This window comes from Scyliorhinus torazame, chromosome 9, assembly GCF_047496885.1.
Source record: "Scyliorhinus torazame isolate Kashiwa2021f chromosome 9, sScyTor2.1, whole genome shotgun sequence".
NCBI lineage: Eukaryota > Metazoa > Chordata > Chondrichthyes > Carcharhiniformes > Scyliorhinidae > Scyliorhinus > Scyliorhinus torazame.
In genome coordinates this window covers 145,998,538-146,020,352 of record NC_092715.1, presented here as the reverse complement: position 1 = coordinate 146,020,352, position 21,815 = coordinate 145,998,538, and the positions used below count along the sequence as shown (strand labels likewise).

General features: G+C 49.2%; 1 protein-coding gene across 3 annotated transcripts in view; it reads left to right on the top strand.

Annotated features, from left to right (window-relative positions):
* LOC140429507 (transient receptor potential cation channel subfamily M member 6-like) overlaps window positions 1–21,815 on the top strand; it is a 426,501-nt gene that overhangs the window by 297,031 nt on the left and 107,655 nt on the right. For all 3 annotated transcript variants that reach the window (XM_072516596.1, XM_072516595.1, XM_072516594.1), the window contains exons 23-25: window positions 7,165–7,279; window positions 9,393–9,592; window positions 19,114–19,246. In XM_072516596.1, the coding sequence (XP_072372697.1) occupies window positions 7,165–7,279; window positions 9,393–9,592; window positions 19,114–19,246 (448 nt within the window). The remainder of the gene's footprint in view (window positions 1–7,164; window positions 7,280–9,392; window positions 9,593–19,113; window positions 19,247–21,815) is intronic.

The following is a 21,815-nucleotide window of genomic DNA, read 5'->3' as shown; positions in this document are numbered from 1 at the left end:
ATTTGGAATATTACGTGGTTGATTTTCAAATCTTTGTTACTGCTGACCATTTAATAAACAAAATATTCTCAAAAGACTTCTCGTGGGTACATGTGCCATGTCTCAGACGGTGATTATTGCGTCACATTTCAATCAATCTTTAAAGCCTGAACAGTTTGCCTGACCTCCAGAAGTGTCAGAACTATAGAGGCAGCAGCCAACAATCAAACACTAATGAGCTAAAGCACTGGGGATATCCTCGCGACAAAGGGTGAGTGTGTGGATCAGGGGAGGGCAACTGAGCACAGTCTCCATAATGTTCCCGGCAGGGGTCTGGGGTCTATGGGCTCCTGATGTGGTTGGGGGTGAGTGTGCGGAGCATAGTTTTCCAGCACAACTGGCTCGTTCGTTGGCACTAATGTCCTTCAGGGAAGAAAATCTGCCATCCTTACCTCGCCTGGCCTACATGTAACTCCAAACCCACAGCAATATGGTTGACTCTTAAATGTCTTCTGAAATGTCCTAGCAAGCCATCCGTTATATTCAACAGCTGCAAAAACATGAAAAAAGAATGAAACCGGACGGAAGCGACAAACTCAAACCCAGCCCTCTCGACCCTGCAAAGCTCTGCTCACTAACATCTGGGGTCATGTGCCATTTGGACAGCTGCCTCACAAACTAGTCAAGCAACAGCCTGACATAGTCATGCTCACAGAAACCGAACCTTACAATGCCCCAGACACCGCCATCACCATTCCTGGCTATGTCCTGTCTCACCGGCAAGACAGACCCAGCAGAGGTGGTGGCACAGTGGTATACAGTCAGAAGGGAGTTGCCCTAGGAACCTCAGCAGCAACTCTGGACTCCATGGCATCTCATGGCTTCAGGAAACATGGGCAAGGATGCCTCCAGCTGATGAATCAGTACTCCTCCATGTTGAACACCACTTGGAGGAAGCACTGAGGGTGGCAAGGGCACATAATATGCTCTGGGTGGGGGACTTCAATGTCCATCACCAAGAGTGGCTCGGTTGCACCACCACAGGCCAGCTGGCCGGACCCTAAAGGACATAGCTTCTAGATTGGGACTGCAGCAGGTGGTGAGGGATCGAACAAGAGGGAAAAACATACTTGACCTCATCCTCACCAACTTGCCTGCTGCAGATGCATCTGTCCATGACAATATTGGTAGAAGTGACCACCGCATGGTCCTTGAGGAGACAAAGTCCGTCTTCACATTGAAGATACTCTCCATTGTGCTGTGTGGCACTACCATTGTGCTTCGAACAGATCTAGCAACTCAAGACTGTGCATTCATGAGGCACTGTGGGCCATTAGCAACAGCAGAACTGTATTCAACTGCAATCTGCAACCTCATGGCCCGGCATATCCCCCCCCCCTCTACCATTCCCACCAAGCCAGGGAATCAACCCTGGTTCAATGAAGAGTGCAGGAGAACATACCAGGAGCAACACAAGGCATAACGAAAAATGAGGTGTCAATTTGGTGAAGCTACAACACAGGACTACTTATGTGCCAAGCAGCATAAGCCGTAAGAAAGAGACCGAGCTATACGATGCCACAACAAAAGCATCAGATCTAAGCTCTGCAGTTCTGCCACACCCAGTCGTGAATGGTGGTGGACAATTAAACTGGAGGAGGAGGCTCCATAAATATCCCCAACCTCAATGATGGAGGAGCCCGGCACATATGTGCAAAAGTCAAGGCTGAAGTATATGCAACAACCTTCAGCCTGAAGTGCCGAGTGGATGATCTTTCTCGGTCTCCAGAGGTCCTCAGCATCACAGCTGTCAGTCTTCAACCAATATGATTCACTCCATGTGATATCAAGAAATGGCTGAAGGCATTGAATATTGGAAAGGCTACGGACCCAATATCCTGGCAGTAGTACTGAAGACTTGTGCTCCAGAACTTGCCATGGAAAATTGCTCAGGTGTGTCCTGTACACAAGAAACAGGACAAATCCAACCCAGCCAATTACCGTCCTACTCTCAATCAGGGTGGCATGGTGGCACAGTTGGTCAGCACTGCTGCCTCACAGCACTAGGAATCCGGGTTCAATTCCAACCTTGGGTGATTGTATGGAGTTTGCATATACTCTCTGTGCCTGTGTGGGTTTCCTCCAGTGCTCCCATGTCCTCCCACAGTCCAAATATGTGCAGATTAGGTGGATTGGCCATTCTAAATTGTCCCTTAGTGTCCAATGGTTAGATGGGATCATGGGGCTAGAGGGATCGGACAGGGTAGGGCGAGGGAGTGGGCCAGCTGGGCTGCTCTTTCACAGGGTCGGTGTAGATTCAATGGCCGAATGGCCTCCTTCTACACATTACATATTCTATGATTCTGTTATATCATCAGCAAAGTGATGGATGAAGTCATCAACAGTGCTGTCAAGCCTGCTCACAGATGCTCAATGTGGGTTCCATCAAGGTCACTCAGCTCCTGACCTCATTACAGTCATAGTTCAAACATGGACAAAAGAGCTCAATGCCAGAACTGAGGTGAGAGTAACTGCCCTTGGCATCAAGGTAGCATTTGTGGCATCAAAGTACCCTAGCAAAACTGGAGTCAATGGGGATCAGAGGGAAATCTCTGCTGGTTGGAGTCATACTTGGCACAAAGGAAGATGGTTGTGGTGGTTGGAGGTTAATCATCTCAGCTCCAGGACATTACTGCAGGAGTTCCTCAGGGTAGTGTCCTCGACCCAATCATCTTCAGTTGCTTCATCAATGACCTCCCTTCCATCATCAGGTCAGAAGTGGGGATGTTCGCAGAATGCTACGCAATGTTCAGCATCATTCGTGACTCCTCCGATAATGAATCAGTCCATGTCGAAATGCAGCAAGACCAGGACAATATCCAGGCTTGGGCTGACAAGTGGCAAATTACATTAGTGTCACACAAGTGCCAGGCAATGACCATCTCCTATAAGAGAGGATCTAACCATCACCCCTTGATATCCAATGGCATTACCATTGGTGAATCCCCCACAAACAACATCCTACGGGTTACCATTAATTAGAAACTGAACTGGTCTAGCCATGGTAATACCATGGCTTTCAGAGCAGGTCAAACGCTAGGAATCCTATGGTGAGTAACTCCCCTCCTGAACCTCCCTCCCCCCCGCCAAAGCTTGTCCACCATCTACAAGGCACAAGTCAGGAGTCTAATGGAACACTCTCCATTTGCCTGGATGAGTGCAGTGCCAATAACACGCAAAGTTTGACACCATCCAGGACAAAGCAGCCCACTTCAAACATACAATCCCTCCACCACCGACAAACAGTGGCAGCCGTGTGTACCATCTACAGGCTGCACTGCAGGAACTCGCTAAGGTTCCTTATGCAGTACCTTCCAAACCCACGACCACGACCATCTAGAAGGACAAGGGCAACAGATAGATGGGAACACCACCACCTGGATGTTCCCCTCCAAGTCACTCACCACAACGACTTGGAAATGTATCGCCATTCCTCATTGTAACTGGGTCAAAACCATGGAACTCCCTTCCTAACAGCACTATGGGTATACCTACACCTCAAGGATAGCCACAGTTCAAGGAAGCAACTCAGCACTACCTGCTGAGGGTAACTAGAGATTAGTAATAAATACTGGCCTAACCAGCGACACCCATATCCTGTAAATTCATTTTTTAAAACGCCAAGGTCACGTTACGGAGCGGAAGGCTTCGGGGGTCTGATGGACCCGGGGTGGAAGCCCTAACTAATTGTCGGTTGATCTTCTTTTCCAGTTCCTTGCAGACACCAATCTGGATGGTGGTGTTGGTCCTGCAGAAGATGCCCTCGTGGTGTTGGTGGCAGCCCAGGCGGCTGGACGCCGAAAAGGCAGCAGCATCAACGCTGGCTGGGGGCAGCACCCCATGTGTAGGGGGCCGCTGCACACCCTGAGGACCTGAACACCCAACAGGCCCGAGGTGGAGCCCAGAGGGAGACGCCAGCGATGGCCCAAGGTGTACAGGTGTCGTTAGTCTTTCGAGGAGATGACAGCCACCATGTGCCGCAGGTGAATCTGCCTCAACAAAGAGACAATAAGGCACCTGTACCATGTCCCCATGGACGTGGCACCCATGGAGGAGGGGTCATCAGCTCCCGGTGGCCGTGAAGATCACCGCAGCCCTGAACCTCTATGTCACCTTCATTCCAGGGCTTGAGTGGGAACCTGTGTGGCAGATCACAAGCTCTAGCCCACAAGTGCTTCATGAGGTCAAATCTGAGCTGGACCAAGCTGCTCAGGCTGCAGGATTTTTCCGCAATCCCCAGGATGTCCCACGTCCAGAGGGTTACTGTGCCGGGGGGGGTGGGGGGGGGGGAGGTCAGCAGGGGGTCGGGCTGCAGCCAGGCACGCTGTGAAGATTAATGTGACAGAGACTTCACATGTATCAGGTGTGACATCTTTTACTTGTGAACATTCAACTTTTCCATTCCCCCTAGCTACAGATTGTGTCATCCCCCCCCCGGCCCAATCAGTGATCCTCAATCTTCTTGATCTTCTGTGGTCTAGTTCTATGTCTAGGTGTGACCCCAGGATGCCCATCAGAGGTGGCGGCAACCTATTGCATTTTGCACCCCATGGCCTTTGATGCCCTTGGCAGGCATGATCTGGGGGGCCTGGAAGAAGAGGGCCCCAGCCAACCTACCGGTGTTATTGCTTTGCCGTGCCACTCTGTTCTGCCCACTGCTCCTGAGATTCGCCGGTGTCAGGAGAGGGAATTTGGAAGAACTGGAGACGGCCGTCGTCTCCTTGGTGGCAGGGCGCCGGGTTGGCCTCCAGAGTTTCTCCTCCCTGGCTGCGCCTGTAGGGCCCTGGGGGTCTACATGGGTTGGAGGGGCAGCTGGATTGAGCACCAGAGGCCTCTGCGGCTTCTGGCATTGCCTACCAGTCCTGGAGACTCCCCATTGTCTGCACCATGGCGTTGATGGCCTCAGTGATGCTCCTCAGTGACTGGGCTGTGCTCTACAGTGCCTCAGCAATGTCCACCTGCATCTGGGACATGTCCCTGATCGACTGGGACATTATTTCGAGGCCCTCAGCTATGGTCATCATGGACTGAGCCAGGGCTTGGACACCACCTCTCAAAATGCTGACCCCGCGCTCCAGGGTTTCCACTGCGGCTGCTGCCCTAGCAGTGTTGGCCAAGATGCCACGCATTGTCGCCACCATCTCCTGCGCCCGTAGCCTATGGGACACCTTCAATTGGTTATGTACTCACTGAAATGTCACTGACATCCCCTCCTGAATCCATGGCTGTGTCCTAGAGTCTGCATAAGCTCAGGGATAACCTTGTCCAGAGGCTTGGCATCTGACTATTGGTCAGCAGACTCCTGGAATCCAGCAGACCTCCGACAGCTGATTCCCTAGGATGTTCCTGCCTCCACCTGATGTGCATCAGCAGCTGTGTGGTGCTCATCAGATTATGCCCCAGAAGCCTGTCCACTAATGTCATCCACTAAGGTGTGTTACTCTGCGCTGGTGGAAGGGGGGGCTGGTAGCTGTGACGCCTCGATAGTGGTCTCTTCGGAGCTCTCCTCCAAGGTGGTCTTTTGGGTGGCAGGATGATGAGGGATGGCCCAGTCCATCAGATGGAGATCCTGTGAGACAATGGACTTGTAATCAGTGAGAGGGAAGCATCATCTTACCTGACATGAACAACTCACTTGAGACGGGTCATCTGGGTGAAGGGGTAGTGCATCCTCACCTCTGTGGTGCAGGGCAACCTCGCTGTTGGTGACTACTCTTTCCACGGCCAACCCCTCGATTTCTAGGGCTCCTTCCTCATCGAGGGGGAGGTCTGGGATCTCTGGTACTCTGTACCCCCCCCCCCCCCCTTCCACTGTCTTGGCCCTTTGCTGCTTATTAATAATAATAATCAAAAATAATAATAATCACTTATTGTCACAAGTAGCCTTCAATGAAGGTACTGTGAAAATCCCCTAGTCGCCACATTCCGGCGCCTGTTTGGGAGGCTGGTACGGAATTTGAACCCGTGCTGCTGGCCTTGTTCTGCATTGCTAGCCAGCTGTTTAGCCCACTGTGCTAAACTAGTCCCTGACATGGGCTTTCTGATTATGCCCTGTTTATGGGCTTTCTTTTCTTGCAGGGACAAAGAGAGGGCTTTATAAGCCATGCTCTTGATGGAACAGGAGGGTCTACAAAAGGTGGCATGTGTGGGCGCTGCAACTGGGCATGAAGGGTTGTACTGGTGGATGCGAGGGGTGGGGTGCCAATGAACAAGTGCTAAGGTCGGATGTGGGGAGAGTGCGAGGTGTCAGCCAGTGATTTGCGGGGGGGCGGGGTAACCAACCTTGCAGTTCGGTGGAGGCCGTTGGTGTTCTTCCAACATTGGATGCTGGTCATCCTTGTCATGATGCCCATGCTGACTGCCACTGCCACCAAGGTGGAATTGGTTGCCCTACTGCTGGCTCTCCAACCCCTTTGGGGAAACAGGGTGCGCTGACTCTCATTGACGGTGCTGAGGAGTCTGGCCATGTCGACATCGTCAAGGCGAGGAGCAGATCTGTGTATATAATAATATAATAATCTTTATTGTCACAAGTAGGCTTACATTAACACTGCAATGAAGTTACTGTGAAAATCCCCTAGTTGCCACATTCCGGCGCCTGGCCGAGGACACAGAGGGAGAATTCAGAATGTCCAATTCATCTGACAGCGCGTCTTTTGGGACTTGTGGAAGGAAACCAGAGCACCCGAAGGAAACCCACGCAGACACGTGGAGAACGTCCACACAGACAGTGACCCAAGCCGGGAATTGAAACTGGGATCCTGGCTATGTGAAGCAACAATGCTAACCGCTGTGCCACCATGCCGCCCTTGTGTGTTGACAGGGAGTAAGTGGTGAGGGAGCGCTTAAAAGCAGCTCCCATTTGTTAGTGAGACACTGAGGCATGATTCTGCCGAATCAGACGGCGAGACAGCTAGTAATGGTGAGAAGCTTGTGGGGATTGATTTCTGGCACTAAGGCCATTAAGTACAGGCCGTGATCTCACCACCGCGGCCGTTGAGAAACACCCCACTGCGCTCAGTATGACACTTAGAAAATTTTCCGTTAAATCACGTCCATTATATCAACAGAGAAGTGCACAACATTTATTAATTATTTTAATCCGCTGTTATTTTATAATTGCAGCCTGTGAAGAAGATGCAGATTGCCCTCCTGGTTCATTTCTTAATCCATTTCTTCAGGCAGTTTACCTGTTTGCGCAATATATTATACTGGTCAACCTACTCATCGCTTTATTCAAGTAAGAACCACTTAGAAAAAGAGGATGAACTACCTCTCTTTTTTATCGCAAGGTTTATTAAATTGTGGAAATACATCTTATGTAGAAAAAATATCAATCCTTGAGACAATCATGGGCCTGAAAAGTAATATTCAGAGTCACTATTATTAAGGCTGAGAGTTGACTGAAAATTAAGATCCTTTATGCTCTTGTTATCGGGATGCACTCCAATTTATAATTAGGTTAAAAGGACTGAAAGTGTATGACAGTTGCATTTTGTATGAAGATGTATGATAGTTGCTGGGGTACACAAACTTGGGATCTCTGTCATTCTAGTTGTCTCCAGGAACTCCAATCAGCAGCATTGACTCCGACCCTGGTTAACTTGAAGTCTTGCATGCAGACATCCTTACTTCACAGATCTCATGCCGATAGCAAGTTGGCCATAGAGCATGTTTTTGAGGATCTGGCTGTCATCCATTTAGCTCACATGACCCAGCCAATGGAATTGCTACTGGTGTAATTCCCGATTCGGCACCCTGGCTTGCCAGGAAATTCCCAATATTTGCCTCAGTAGGCGGAGGCGGAAGCTGTCATAGATTAGCAACCCATCTGTTGAGATATGGCACTGCTTTGTGAACGGTGAAGTGAATGCCAACTTGGATGTAACTAATGTTCACTTGGACTCTGGAAAAGTTAATAGCCCTGCAGAGTTAGGTTCCCCTCTCATAATGCTGCTGTTGGTCAGCCAGAGAAGTGAAGAGCCTTTGCTGAATATTGAATCCATCATTGTCATGCTGTCTCTGTAAGCAACAAATAAAGGCAGAAAATGCTAAAAACAGATCAGTCGCCATCTGTGGAGAGAGAAACAGAGTAATGTTTCAGGTTGATGGGCCTTCATCAGAACTGTTTGTAGATAGCAACAACTCACTTGGTTGTAAATATTATGTCAAGTGTTGTACCTTTAAAACCTCTGATACGTTCGACCAGTTTACTTACTCAAAAGTTTTACCCAGGTAACCATATTTGCGAGATGAACGAAGGACAATACAGGTTCACAGTTTAACGCAATTTTATTCACAATTCTATTACTCAACAAAATTTGACTCAGAGTCACAGCTGAGCTCTGGGTTTTAGCCGCATTTAATAAAAGAGGCTGGCAGACCACGATCACTCGATGTTGATGTCTTCTCTGGGTTCGAAACCCAGGGTCCCTTCTTTTTGCGATGGTTGTGCCTGGGGGACTCCCAGGTCGATGTTCCTTTCTTTTTACTGGCAAGCTCGGATTGTGTCGTAGGTATACGCCCACCACTGGCCATGTCCTAGCCAGATCCCAACTTGTTAATGGGAAAGACAGGATACTCCTGTTTATTCATGGTGATTCAATCAAGGCCCATTGTATTCTGAAACTTCCCTTGTCTGACCAAAAGAACTATTGATGACTTCTTTTGTCTGTTCTTCGTCCTGCTGCAAAGTTGATCACTTGTGTCTGGAGGTTTGTTACATATTCATAGTCTTTGGAGTGGGTAATCACAAAATCCACATAGTGATAACAAGTATATACATTGACTTGAGTGCTTTTGCAGATGGCCAGTATCGATTCCAGCCAGGGCCTCACGAGGCAGTTTTTGTTCCTGGCCTAGGTGTATCTTCTCAGCCTGTTCTCAGTACCATACAAGGACTTGGGAAGATGGCTTTCCATTTGAACCTTGGCCAGCTTTACTTCAGTACAAGTTATCTGTTGCTGGTCGAGTAGACCTGTCTGTGTCGTGATGTTTCAGGAGATAACTTTGCATATTACTTGATATCATGGGCAGCCCGTTCCTGCCCTCGTAGATCCTCTTTTGCCGAGTTCAGTGTTAGTGGAAGAGATTGGCAACAGCTCCAGTAATAGAAAAAAAACTTGACAAGTGGATGAAAAGTGTAGCAATTTACGGTGTCAACAGTCCATTATGCACCTTATTGATAGATTATAAGCCTCTACAGAAAAGCAGTTTTGAAGTGAGAGGCTATTCTAACAAGATAAAGTTATTTGGGTATTTTTGTAGTTAAATATGAGTTTAGGTACATTCATATTGGATGCAACAAGAAATTTTGCTTTTCACTGCTTTAACAGTTCTCATTATTTCTCCAGCAACGTGTACTTTGAGATGAAATCCATGTCCAACAGACTTTGGAAATACAATCGCTACCGCTACATTATGACCTACCGTGAAAAGCCATGGCTGCCACCGCCAATTATTATCTTTAGTCATGTAGCTTTGCTGATAAGTCGAATTTACCAACGGCGAGCAAAAAATGAGGTGGACCAAGAAGATGAGGATGTTGGTTTAAGTAAGTAATTAAATATTGTAATAATGCTCTGAGGAAGAGTCATGCGGACTTGAAACGTTGACTCTGTTTCTCTCTCCACAGATAGGATAGGATTAGGATTAGAATTTTGTTTATTTTCACGTGTACCGAGGTACTGTGAAAAGTATTTTTCTGCGAGTAGCTCAACAGATCATTAAGTACATGAAAAGAAAATATATAATAGGACAACAAAAGGTACACAATGTAGCTACATAAACACCGGCATCGGGTGAAGATACAGGGTGTAGTGTTAATCAGGTCAGTCCATAAGAGGGTCGTTTCGGAGTCTGGTAACAGCGGTGAAGAAGCTATTTTTGAGTCTGTTCGTGTGTGTTCTCAGACTTTTGCATCTCCTGCCCGAAGTTGGAAGAGTGTGTAAGTCGGGTGGGAGGGGTCTTTGATTATGCTGCCCGCTTTCCCCAGGCAACGGGAGGTGTTGATGGAGTCAACAGATGGAAGGCAGGTTTGTGTGATGGACTGTGCTGTGTTCACGACTCTCTGAAGTTTCTTGCGGTCCTGGGCCGAGCAGTTGCCATACCAGGCTGTGATGCAGCCAGATAGGATGCTTTCTATGCTGCATCTGTAAAAGTTGGTAAGAGTTAATGCGGACATGCCAAATTTCCTTAGTTTCCTGAGGAAGTATAGGTGCTGTTATGCTTTTTGGTGGTAGTGTCGACGTGGGTGGACCTGGACAGATTTTTGGAGATGTGTACCCCTAGGAATTTGAAACTAGGGCAGCACGGTGGCGCAGTAGGTTAGCCCTACTGCCTCACGGCGCCGAGGTCCCAGGTTCGATCCTGGCTCTGGGTCACTGTCCGTGTGGAGTTTGCACATTCTCCCCGTGTTTGCGTGGGTTTTGCCCCCACAACCCAAAGATGTGCAGGGTAGGTGGATTGACCACGCTAAATTGCCCCTTAATTGGAAAAAATGAATTGGGTACTCTAAATTTATTTTTAAAAAAGGAATTTGAAACTGCTAACTGATATGCCATCAATTAAGACGGAAAACACAGAGTGAATTAACTATGGCTTTATTTTTTTTAAAAATACCTCAATAAAATTGTTTGTTAAAAAAAAAACTATAGCTTTATTTGACTTACAACAAAGCTGGAAGCGTGCCCCAGAATGAGGCAGTGTGAGACGTCGGCAGCTTATATACCCAGGCCCTAGGGGGAGGAGCCATGGGCAGAGCCAAAACCGTACAACATGTAATATAGTGGCAATACTGTACAACACGTAATACTGTGGCAGCACAATACAACACAGTGGTTTCACCACATTCACCCCCTGTTTAAAAAAATGTCCGGCGGGGGTGAAGTAAACAAGTTGTGTCAGAGATTGAGTCTGATGGCGGCTTTGATTGTCCGCCGTGACCGTCTCAGTTCCGGCTGTGGTGTGGGTATCGAAGTCGGCTGAAGCATTGAGGCCTGCGAATCCGGGAGCAAGACAGCTTCTGTGTTCTCAGGCAGGTGGGCAGCAACGGGGGAAGGGGGTATAGGGTCGGGTCGAGTAGTAGTGGAAAGGGGAGGAATAGAGTCGGGAGCGCCGGTGACAGTCGCTGGGGAACCTGCGGGTGCCAAATCCCGAAGGGAGATTGTGTCCTCCCGCCCGTCATGGTGAGCCAAGTGGGCGTACTGGGGATTTGCATGGAGGAGAAGGACCCTCTCTACCAGAGTATCCGACTTATGAGTCCTCACATGTCATCGGAGGTGGACGGGCCCTGGAACCGCCAGCCAGGTCGGGAGCGAGAGTCCTGATGTGGACCTTCTGGAGAAGGCAAACATCCTCTCGTGGGGAGTCACATTAGTAACGGTGCAGAGAAGCGAGCGGATGGATTGGAGCGCATTGGGAAGGACCTCCTGCCAGCGGGAGACCTCTAGACTGTAGGGCAAGAAGGACGGCCCTACAGACCGTCGCGTTCTCCTTCTCCACCTGTCAGTTCCCCCGGGGATTGTAGCTGGTAGTCCTGCTTGAGGCGATGCCCTTGCTAAGCAGGAACTGACGCAGCTCATCACTCATGAAGGAGGAACCCCGATCACTGTGGATGTAAGTGGGGAAACCGAACAAGGCGAAGACACTGCTCAGGGCCTTAATGACTGTGGCAGAGTTCATGTCTGGGCATGGGATGGCGAAAGGGAAACGTGAGTACTCAAGGATGTTGAGGAAGTACACGTTACAGTCAGTGGAGGGGAGGGGCCCTTTGAAATCAATGCTGAGGCGTTCAAAGGGGTGTGAGGCCTTTACCAGGCGTGCTATGTCTGGTCGATAGAAGTGTGGTTTGCACTCCGCGCAGACCTGGCAGTCCCTGGTCATGGTCCTGACCTCCTCGATGGAGTAAGGCAGTTTGCGGGCCTTGATATAATGGAAAAGCCGGGTGACCCCCGGGTGACAGAGGTCATTGTGGAGGGCCCACAATCGGTCTACTTGTGCGCTGGCACAAGTACCGCGGGAAAGGGCATCTGGGGGCTCATTAAGATTCTCAGGACGATACTGGATATCATAGTTGTAGGTGGAGAGTTCGATCCTCCACTTCAATATCTTATCGTTCGTGATTTTGCCCCGCTGTGTGTCACTGAACATGAAGGCAACCGACCGTTGGTCAGTGAGGAGAGTGAATCGCCTGCCGGCTAGGTAATGCCTCCAATATCGCACAGCTTCGATAATGGATTGGGCTTCCTTTTCGACGGAGGAGTGCTGAATTTCGGACGCATGGAGGGTACGGGAGAAGAAAGCCACGGGCCTTCCTGCCTGGTTGAGAGCAGCGGCCAGGGCAAAGTTAGACGCATCGCACTCTACCTGGAACGGAATGGATTCGTCCACAGCGTGCATCGCGGCTTTGGCAATATCCGTCTTGATGCGGTCGTAGGCCAGGTGAGCCTCAGCTGTCAGGGGAAAAACAGTGGATTTTATGAGTGGGGGGGCCTTGTCCGCATAATTGGGGACCCACTGGGTATAGTACGAAAAGAACCCCAGGCATCTCTTCAGGGCCTTGGGGCAATGGGGGAGGCGGAGTTGCATGCGGTCGGGGTCGGGCCCTAGGACTCCGTTTTCCACGACGTAGCCAAGGATGGCTAGTCGGGTTGTGCGGAAAACAAATTTCTCCTTATTATATGTCAGATTAAGGAGCTGGGCAGCTTGGAGGAATTTCTTGAGGTTAGCATCGTGGTCCTGCTGATCATAGCCACAGATGGTGACATTATCTAGATCCGGGAACGTGGCCCGCAGCCCGTACTGGTAAACCATTTGGTCCATCGCTCGCTGGAAGACCGAGACCCCATTGGTGACACCAAAGGGAACCAGGAGAAAATGGTAGAGGTGGCCAGCTGCCTCAAAGGCAGTATATTGGCGGTCGTCCGGGCGGATAGGGAGCTGGTGGCATGCGGACTTCAGGTCCACAGTGGAGAAAACCCGGTACTGCGCAATCTGATTGACCATGTCAGATAGGTGGGGAAGGGGGTACGCATCAAGCAGCGTGTACCGGTTGATGGTCTGACTGTAGTCGATGACCATCCGATGCTTCTCCCCAGTCTTGACGACCACCACTTGAGCCCTCCAGGGGCTGTTACTGGCCTCTATGATCCCTTCCCGCAGGAGCCGCTGAACCTCCGACCTGATGAAGGTCATGTCCCGAGCACTGTATCGTCTGCTCTTAGTGGCGACGGGCTTACAGTCTGGGGTGAGGTTGACGAAGAGCGAGGGAGGGGCGACCTTAAGGGTCGAGAGGCTACATACAGTGAGTGGGGGCAGGGGCCCATCGAACTTCACGGTGATACTCTGGAGATTGCACTGGAAGTAGAGACCCAGAAGAACTTCCGCGCAGAGGTGTGGGAGGACGTAGAGCCTAAAATTTTTGAAATCTACGCCCCGTACCGTGAGAGCCACGACACAGTACCCACGGATTTGCACGGTATGCGGCCGAGAGGTCAGGCAGATTCTCTGGGCTGCAGGTAAAACGGGAAGGGAGTAGTGCCGTACTGTGTTCGGGTGTATGAAGCTGTCTGTGCTCCCGGAGTCAAAAAGGCAGGCCGTCTCGTGGCCGTTGATCCGGACCGCCTTCACAGAGTTTGAGAGGTGATGAGGCCGAGACTGGTTTAGGGTGATGGAGGCGGCCACGGGATGGCGGGCTGGCTTCGGACGCGGGCGGGCTTCGGACAGCGGGCGGGCCGGTCGAGAGTAGCAGAGGCCAGCTGCCGGACGGGCGAGCCGGGGTTCCGGGAGGCGATGGTGGACTTCGAAAATTGTGTCGGGGATGTGGCGGTGGACTTCAAAAATGGCGTCGGAGATGCGGCGGTGGACTTCAAAAATGGCGTTGGAGATGCGGCGGTTGACTTCAAAAATGGCGTTGGAGATGCGGCGGCGGACTTCAAAAATGGCGTTGAAGATGGAGGTGCCCCCGACGTCCCGAGGGTGCCGTGTGGTCGGAGGCACAGGCACCCATGTTACGGAAGGCCACCCCCAGCGATTCAGCAAGCTGCACTGTTTCCCAGAGGTCGAGTGTCTCCCTCTCTAGCAGGTGCTGGCGAACGCAGTGTGAGTCAATGCCGGCAACATAGGCGTCCCGGATCAGAGGTTCGGTGTGCTCAGTAGCCGACAGCACCTCGCAGTTGCAGACCCCGCCGAGCACCTGCAAAACACGCAGAAATTCTGCCAGCAACTCTCCAGGGCGCTGACGCCGCGTGGCAAGGAGGTGCCTGGCGAACAGTCCGTTAACCCATTTCACATACCGTCCTTTCAAGAGATTAATGGCTTCATCAAACGAGGCTGCGTCCCAGAAGATGAGAAAAATTTGCGGGCTCACCCGGGAGATGAGGTCTCGCAGCTTGTGCTCCTCGGTGACGGCAATGGCGGCAGAATTGATGAAAGATTCTAGACAGCGTAGCCAGTGTGCGAAGATGCCATTGGCTGATTGGGGGTCTATCTGCAGGAGGTCCGGTTTGAGGCCCGGATCCATGTTCAACACCTCTTTAATTTAATGTAAGTCAATTAAATTGATATGCCATCAATTAAGACGGAAACGCAGAGTGAATTAACAATGGCTTTAATTGACTTACAACAGAGCTGGCAGCGTGCCCCAGAATGAGGCAGTGTGAGAGGTCGGCAGCTTATATACCCAGGCCCTAGGGGGAGGAGCCATGGGCAGAGCCAAAACCGTACAACATGTAATATAGTGGCAATACTGTACAACACGTAATACTGTGGCAGCACAATACAACACAGTGGTTTCACCACACTAACCATCTGCACCTCGGCCCCGTTGATGCTCACAGGGGTGTGTGCAGAATTTGATACTGTCAGACCTGCATTGTACCAGCATTTTCTGTTTTAATTTCAAATATCCAGCATCCGCAGTATTTTGCTTTTTATCACAATAGTGAACGATGTGAGTGTTATTGGCAGAGACAGTGGAGACACTGTCCCTGTACTTATTTATGTAGCAATACATTTGTTCTATGCGGGATCAATTCTGTTTTTGCAGTTTTTTTATTTTGATGCAAGCAATGCTGTTTTTTTGCATTGGTGCATCTGTGCAAATTAAAGCTTCTATTCACATATTAGTAGCTGGAGTCTTCTTAATCTTTTACTTGCAGTGCAGAGTGAACAATTGTAGGAATCATTATGGAGCTCAAAGCTCCCAATGCTGTGGTTTGAAGTTGGCACTGTGATTTATAAATGAGTTTAATCGGTAAGAAGGATCAGTGGTCTAAATTAGCAATTGGTCCGGGACCTCACCCATCATTCCCAGAGGATAAAAGCAAATTACTACGGATGCTGATATGATTTGAGTCCGATGACAAAAAGAGCTTTGACAAAGAGTCACTGGACTCAAAATGTACTAGCTCTTTTCTCTCCCTACAGATGCTGCCAGACCTGCTGAGATTTTCCAGCATTTTCTCTTTCATTTCAGAGCCCAGCATTCGCAGTAATTGCTTTAATCCAGTGCTTAACTCACTGCCACCTCTCTTCCAGGAATACCTACCCTGAAGAAGTACTGCTCTTCTCTCCGACAGTATAAATATTTCCCACTTTCTCTATCTGTTAGCTTTGACAAAGAGTCATCGGACTCGAAACGTTAGCTCTTTTCTCTCCCTACAGATGTTGCCAGACCTGCTGAGATTTTCCAGCATTTTATCTTCCGTTTCATCATTCCCAGAGGTCTGGTCTGTCTAGTGCCTTCCTGTCTCTTGACCAGGAGAAGGCATTTGACGGGACCGATCGTGAAAACCTATTTGGAACTCTGCCGGCATTCGGGTGTGGGACACACTTTGTCGTTCGTGTCCGACTTTTATATGCCATCTTAGAGTGTCTTGCTGAGGTTAACGGGTCCCTGGCAGCACCCATTTGCTTTGGGAGAGGAGTGCGACAGGGCTGCCCTTTGGCCAAATTTATTCCAATTGCACGGAGCCTTTCCTGTGCCTCTTGGTTCTGAGCGGGCCGGGCATTGGGATGGTCCTTAAGTTCACAGACCCCACTGGCTGTGTACTCTGCCTCATCCTCTGCCAAGATCAACTGGGCCAAATGCTCTGGGCTCCTGGTCGGTCCGTGGTAGATGAACACCCTCCCGGAGGAGCTCAGGCCTTTCACCTGGAGCAAGACCAATCTCCTCTATTTAGGAGTCCATCTTTGCCTGGCTGAGGAATCCTGGGAGGAGCTGGAGGCCAAGGTCAGCCCTTGCCTGAAATGCTGGAAAAGACTGCTCCGAGTGCTGTCTTATAGGGGCCAAGTTTTGGTCATAAATCAGCTGATTGCCTCCATGTTGTGGTACTGGCTGGTCATTTTGACCCCTCCCCCAGATTTTGTTACAAACATCCAGAGAAGATTGCACTGGGTCGGTTGAGGTTCTAAATATCCTGCTTGGGGACGGTGGTCAGGTGCTGGTGATACTCAACACCCACGTGGCAACCATCTGCCTTCAGACCCTTCAGCGATACCTTTATCTCGAGCCCCCTTCTAGATGGTGTGCCCTGGCGATGTATTTCTTCCGCCAGGTGCACAACCTGAACTATGACATGCAGCTCTTGTTCATGGACTAGACAGGCCTTCAAAACTCTTTGCTGGCATTACCCGTCTGTTATCAGGACATTCTTAAATTGTGGAACATGGTTGCCCAGTGCTGTAGCTCTCCCCTGTCTGGAGTAGCAGCTGTCGTCAGGGAGCCGCTGCTCAGGAATCCGCACCTTTACCAGTACCACTTTTGGTGGCTGGCGGAGGTTCAGGCTATGCCTGCTGGAGTGTCGCAGGATTGGAGATGAGGAGTAGGCTGGATGACACACTACAAGTTAGCTCAACGCTGCGGTGGTGAGTGTCCAGCTCACGAGCAATGCCATCCATGACCTCAAAACGATCGTGCTCAGACCTAGCAGCACTTGTGGTCTTGAGGAGACACAGGTGTGCGGTGGACCCCTGTCTGAGCAGGCTCCTGATTGGAAGGAATTTCATATTGGCCCCAAAGCCCAACACCCCCCTCACCACCACCTTGGGGTCCGGAACCCCACAGCCTGAGCTGCTTCGCAGTAGTGCCCTCAACCCTTTCGTAGTGCACGGCGGGGTTTTCTGTATGGACTGCTGCTGCACACCCTTTGCTTCCTTGCCATAGCCAGTTACCCCGGACACACCTTGGCACGCCTTGTTGCTGTCCGGCGGCGGAGGTCCCCAGTGGAGGTCCCCTTATGGTGCAGTCCTCCCCCTTATCATCGGGGACTTGGGTGGAGGGTGTTGCATGCAGCAGTACCATACAACTGTTGGTTACACTGGTTCACAGACTCCCAAGATACCTGCCTTTTTTCCAGTCTTGTTGAGTCCATGAACCGTGTTCATAGAGGTTGTTAGAGGCTGCACTTCCTGTTCAGTTATTTTTAAAAATCTTTTGTTGCAGTTTTGCTTGCACTTTAGCCACACGCTCCTGATCTACGGGCACCTGATGTGGACAGGGACAGGTAGGGAGGAGGACCTCCTCGTGAACCCGCTCCTGGGCCTGGTAGCGGGCGACCGAGGCGGTTGTCCAAGCCAACTGTCTTCCCCTCTTCTCAGTTGGGTGTCCCTGGAGAGGGAGCATGCGGTGTCCACGGCCACCCTTGTGACCTTCAGTGCTTGTTGGGCACCGCAGGGGTGCCTTATTGACCCCGTTAATCACATTTTGGTTTAATGTTTTGAGTTTCGTTTATGATTTGCTTTTTGTTTAAGGCAGTTTCCCTTTAAGTGACTGTTCCTTTAATTTGTCCCTCAGTTCATTTCATTTTGTTTACTTAGTTGTTTTCGTTGAACAAAATAGTTGGAGCCCGAACAAGCTGCAGTTTGACACCTGCCTGTGATCCTTTACATGCTGAAAAGGAGAATTGGGTGGGTTACGCAACAGGCTACTAATTCGCAGCCACTACTTTTCATCCAGTGTCCAAAGTGAAAATTAACTCCATGGCTTCCATTCCTCGGGCTCGGATTTTAATTATTTAAGGAAGTGCCCCTTTTGATTTAGGGGCTCAGACCACGATCCCGATCTGGACACCTAAATGGTCTCCATATCTGCCCATGGGACCAGATTTATGCCATGTCTGTCCAAGTGCACTTTTACCGACCATAAACTGGATTTCTTTGAAAGCCCGGGAATGGGAACTCATGGCATAGCTTCATAAGTGACAGTGCATGGTTCTAACCTGCAAGGCCAAATTCTACAACACAAGGGTATTCAAGTTCCAGTCTAGTTTCCAGATCCTAATTTTACTTACATAAGGAGTACACTGCAGATTCTTTACAGCCTGTACTTTAACCAATTGAACTCAGTTTAACTGACATATAACGTTCTGTTGATCAGTAATGATAGTTTGGTGCCCTCTATTGGACACTGAGGAGAATGCTCAGTTGTAGGGTATTTATAAGAAATGTGTCCTGCAGGCAATTGGAAACATCTTCGAGCATCAGAACAAAGTGAGCGTACATGTGAAACAACATTGAATCTTTAATTCAAAGAGACAGAAGATTTGATACTCTTGATGATGCAGACCTTTTCACTGAAGTCACTTAAGACCATCAATATATTTGTGATCTATCATGAAAGTAAGAGAAATGCTTCCTGTGTGAATAGTAGCTCATGTTGTGTGGGCAGTGAGGTCAATGCTAAAGCTACTGTCATAAGTATTTTGGGCACGAGCAGAAAACTGGTAGTTTCAGATCCAGTGACTTCAATGGAAAGGAATATCATGCGGGCAGTGTAACCCCAGTCAATTTGCTCATGCATAAACTGAAAACTTGAGAAACAACTTGTTGGTCATAGAAATGGGGGAGAGGCATGTATAGTGGCTGCAGCTTCCTATCAAACATTGTGGTTAGAAACTTGGGAGCAGGTCCCCAGGCAATTATTTAAACAGCAGTTCCATAAGATATCTGGCGTTCGAAGACCAGGAGAGAAAGGAAATAATAAATGGGTTTTTAACAAAGAATTACCTGTTCAATGTTGATTTTTTTTTAACCAATTTAGGAAATAAGTGAAAATCACCATTTTATTTTGAATAGAATTGTATCTGAGTAAGGAGGAGCTGAAGAAGCTTCATGACTTTGAAGAGCTATGTGTGGAGCAATACTTTCATGAGAAGAATGAAAATCTTCATTCAAGTGACAATGAAAGAATTAGAGTAACAACTGAAAGGTAAATCTGCAGCAATTTCCCAACAGTATTATTGCTAAGTTTTATACTTATTAAGGTTTGGAATGCCAGTGTCAGTAGGAATTACTCCAAGGTCACAGGAGTATAGCCAACCTTAGAATAATGCCCACTCAAGTCTGCTCCAAAAATATGCCTTGACTTCAACCTCAGAATAGCACCCTCTGCAGCACCATTACGATACTGCCACGCTTTACCCTAAGCCTTCTCACACTGTCCTTGAATGGCACCAAAATAATAATAATAATAACCTTTTATTGTCACAAGTATGAAGTTACTGTGAAAAGCCCCTAGTCGCCACATTCCAGCATCTGTTCGGGTAAGCTGGTATGGGAATTGAACCCGCGCTGCTGGCCTTGCATCACAAACCAGTTGTCTAGCCCACTGAGCTAAATTATGAACCTGAGTGAGACTCTGTAAACTCATTCATTGATGGGAGGATATTTTCATCCATTAGTTTAAACCCATGGCTTAAAGGTGAAAGGGCAGTATGCTAACCAAGTGTAACACCATTACCAACAACTTTGATTGAACACAGTAAAATATTCAAAGATGCACAAGCTGGTTGCTGTGTGTGAGGTTTAAGTTAATTTGTGGACTAGGCTTCTGTATTGTCATGATATCCACATTAGCATATCATGGTGCAATCACACACACACTGATGGACAGGTAGTTGGACCAACCAACACACACACAACATCGCAGCCAATCACCAGTGAGAGCACACGCACTATAAAACAGGGAACACCACAGTTCCCGCTCATTCTACCAGGAGATAGCACAGAGCACAGAGCTCACAGCGTGCCACTCAGACATACACCATGTGCTGAGTGCCTCACCAAGATAGTGAAAAGGCTGGTTCCACAGGTTAGCTGGTGAAGCACGAACCTCAGCCAGCAGTTATTAGTTGTTATTGTTTAAGACAATAAAACAGAGTTGTACCATCTACAACCGTGTTGGATCATTTGTGTATCGGAAGACCCAACACGACATGTATTTCATGTGACAAAGAGTAAATTTATCATGTTGGGGATTTCTGTCTAACTGGTGAATGTCATGATATTCAAACACACACATCATGATAGACACACCAACAGACAAATCAGAACACACAACACCACAACCAATGACAGAAAGATATAAAAGCACAGACACGACCCCAGGTGGTCAGTATTAGCTGCAGAGGAGAACCAGGACACATCTATTGCCAAACACACTCAGGGAGACAGCACGTGCAGAGTATCCAGAACGAACTGTATTATAAGAGTTATAATAAAATAGAGTTGTACCACATACAACTGTGTTGGCTCATCTGTGCACCAGAGCACCCAACACCACATGGTACAGGAGTGGATCGATACCTGCCGGCATACCTCAGTGTACACAGACAACCAGCAGTGCCCAGGCATGATGTACGAGCTCCCGGTTCCACAGGCGCTCCAGTGCCACGGCGACCTCCGCGAAAACTGGCGGCGATTCCGGCAAATGTTCGAATTGTTCCTGGTGGCAGCTGAACTCAAAGACCTGGATGATAAGGAAAAAATTGAATTTCTCCTCACCATCGCCGGTGCAAGGGCAAGAGAAATATTCAGAAGGTTCAGGTTCTTCAGGAGGCAGCAAAGGTACGATTACCAGGCAGTCCTGGGCAAATTCTCCAAGTACTGTGAAGAAAACGCAATCCAATCGGCACATAAAGGTAAGAAAAGCTGCAGTACTCACCTCGTGGCTGGGATCCCGGAGCCCGAATTCCCAGAGGCCGAAATCCCGGGCCTGAGAGAAGGCTGGGTCGAGGTCGGCGGCCATCTTGCTAAAGGTATAACGCTAGCACAGTTGCGCGAGAAATGCGCAGAACCGGAAGTTTCGTTTGCGCATGCGCGAGATGCTGCGCATGCGCAGTCAAGAAAACGGCCATCGGTAAAGGAACAGCGATCTGAGCATGCGCAGTCGCTTCCTACGTGTTACATACCGAGCGTCAGGATGTCAGAGGCCCCAGACTGCACCAATTTAAAAGGGAAATGTCCCAAATCCAATTTAAAAGGGAAACGTCCCAAATCAAAAAAACAAAAATCTGTTAAAGCTGTAAAACAACCTTCCCTCACCTGGAATGACAGCACAGTGCCGCAAATTGACCCAGGAGATGAATTTGACCTCCGAAGAACCCTCCGACAAGCAGTTACCTACGCACAAGCCGATGATTCCGACCTTGAATACTTCGATGACGATCTTTACAGTGTTTCCGGACCTCGCGAGCCCAATGATAGCTCCGTGGTCCTATATGACTATGACTCGGACGAACCTTTCGTGTTGCACATTGGCGGCCCCCACATTGAATCCGACGCAGATGCGGATTCATTTTTCGGATTTGAGGATCTTCAATCCAGCAAAATGACGTTCCAACTTATCAGTACCGGATGATGCTGCAGCCTGACATTAACAGACAGGGAGCGGTGCAAGCACACGGAGAGTGCCCTGCTGCCACACAGAGCGTGGTCCACGTCCCGCTCAACGTTCCCGACTCTATGAAAGAAGACATGCAAGACTCCAGAGTGCAGTC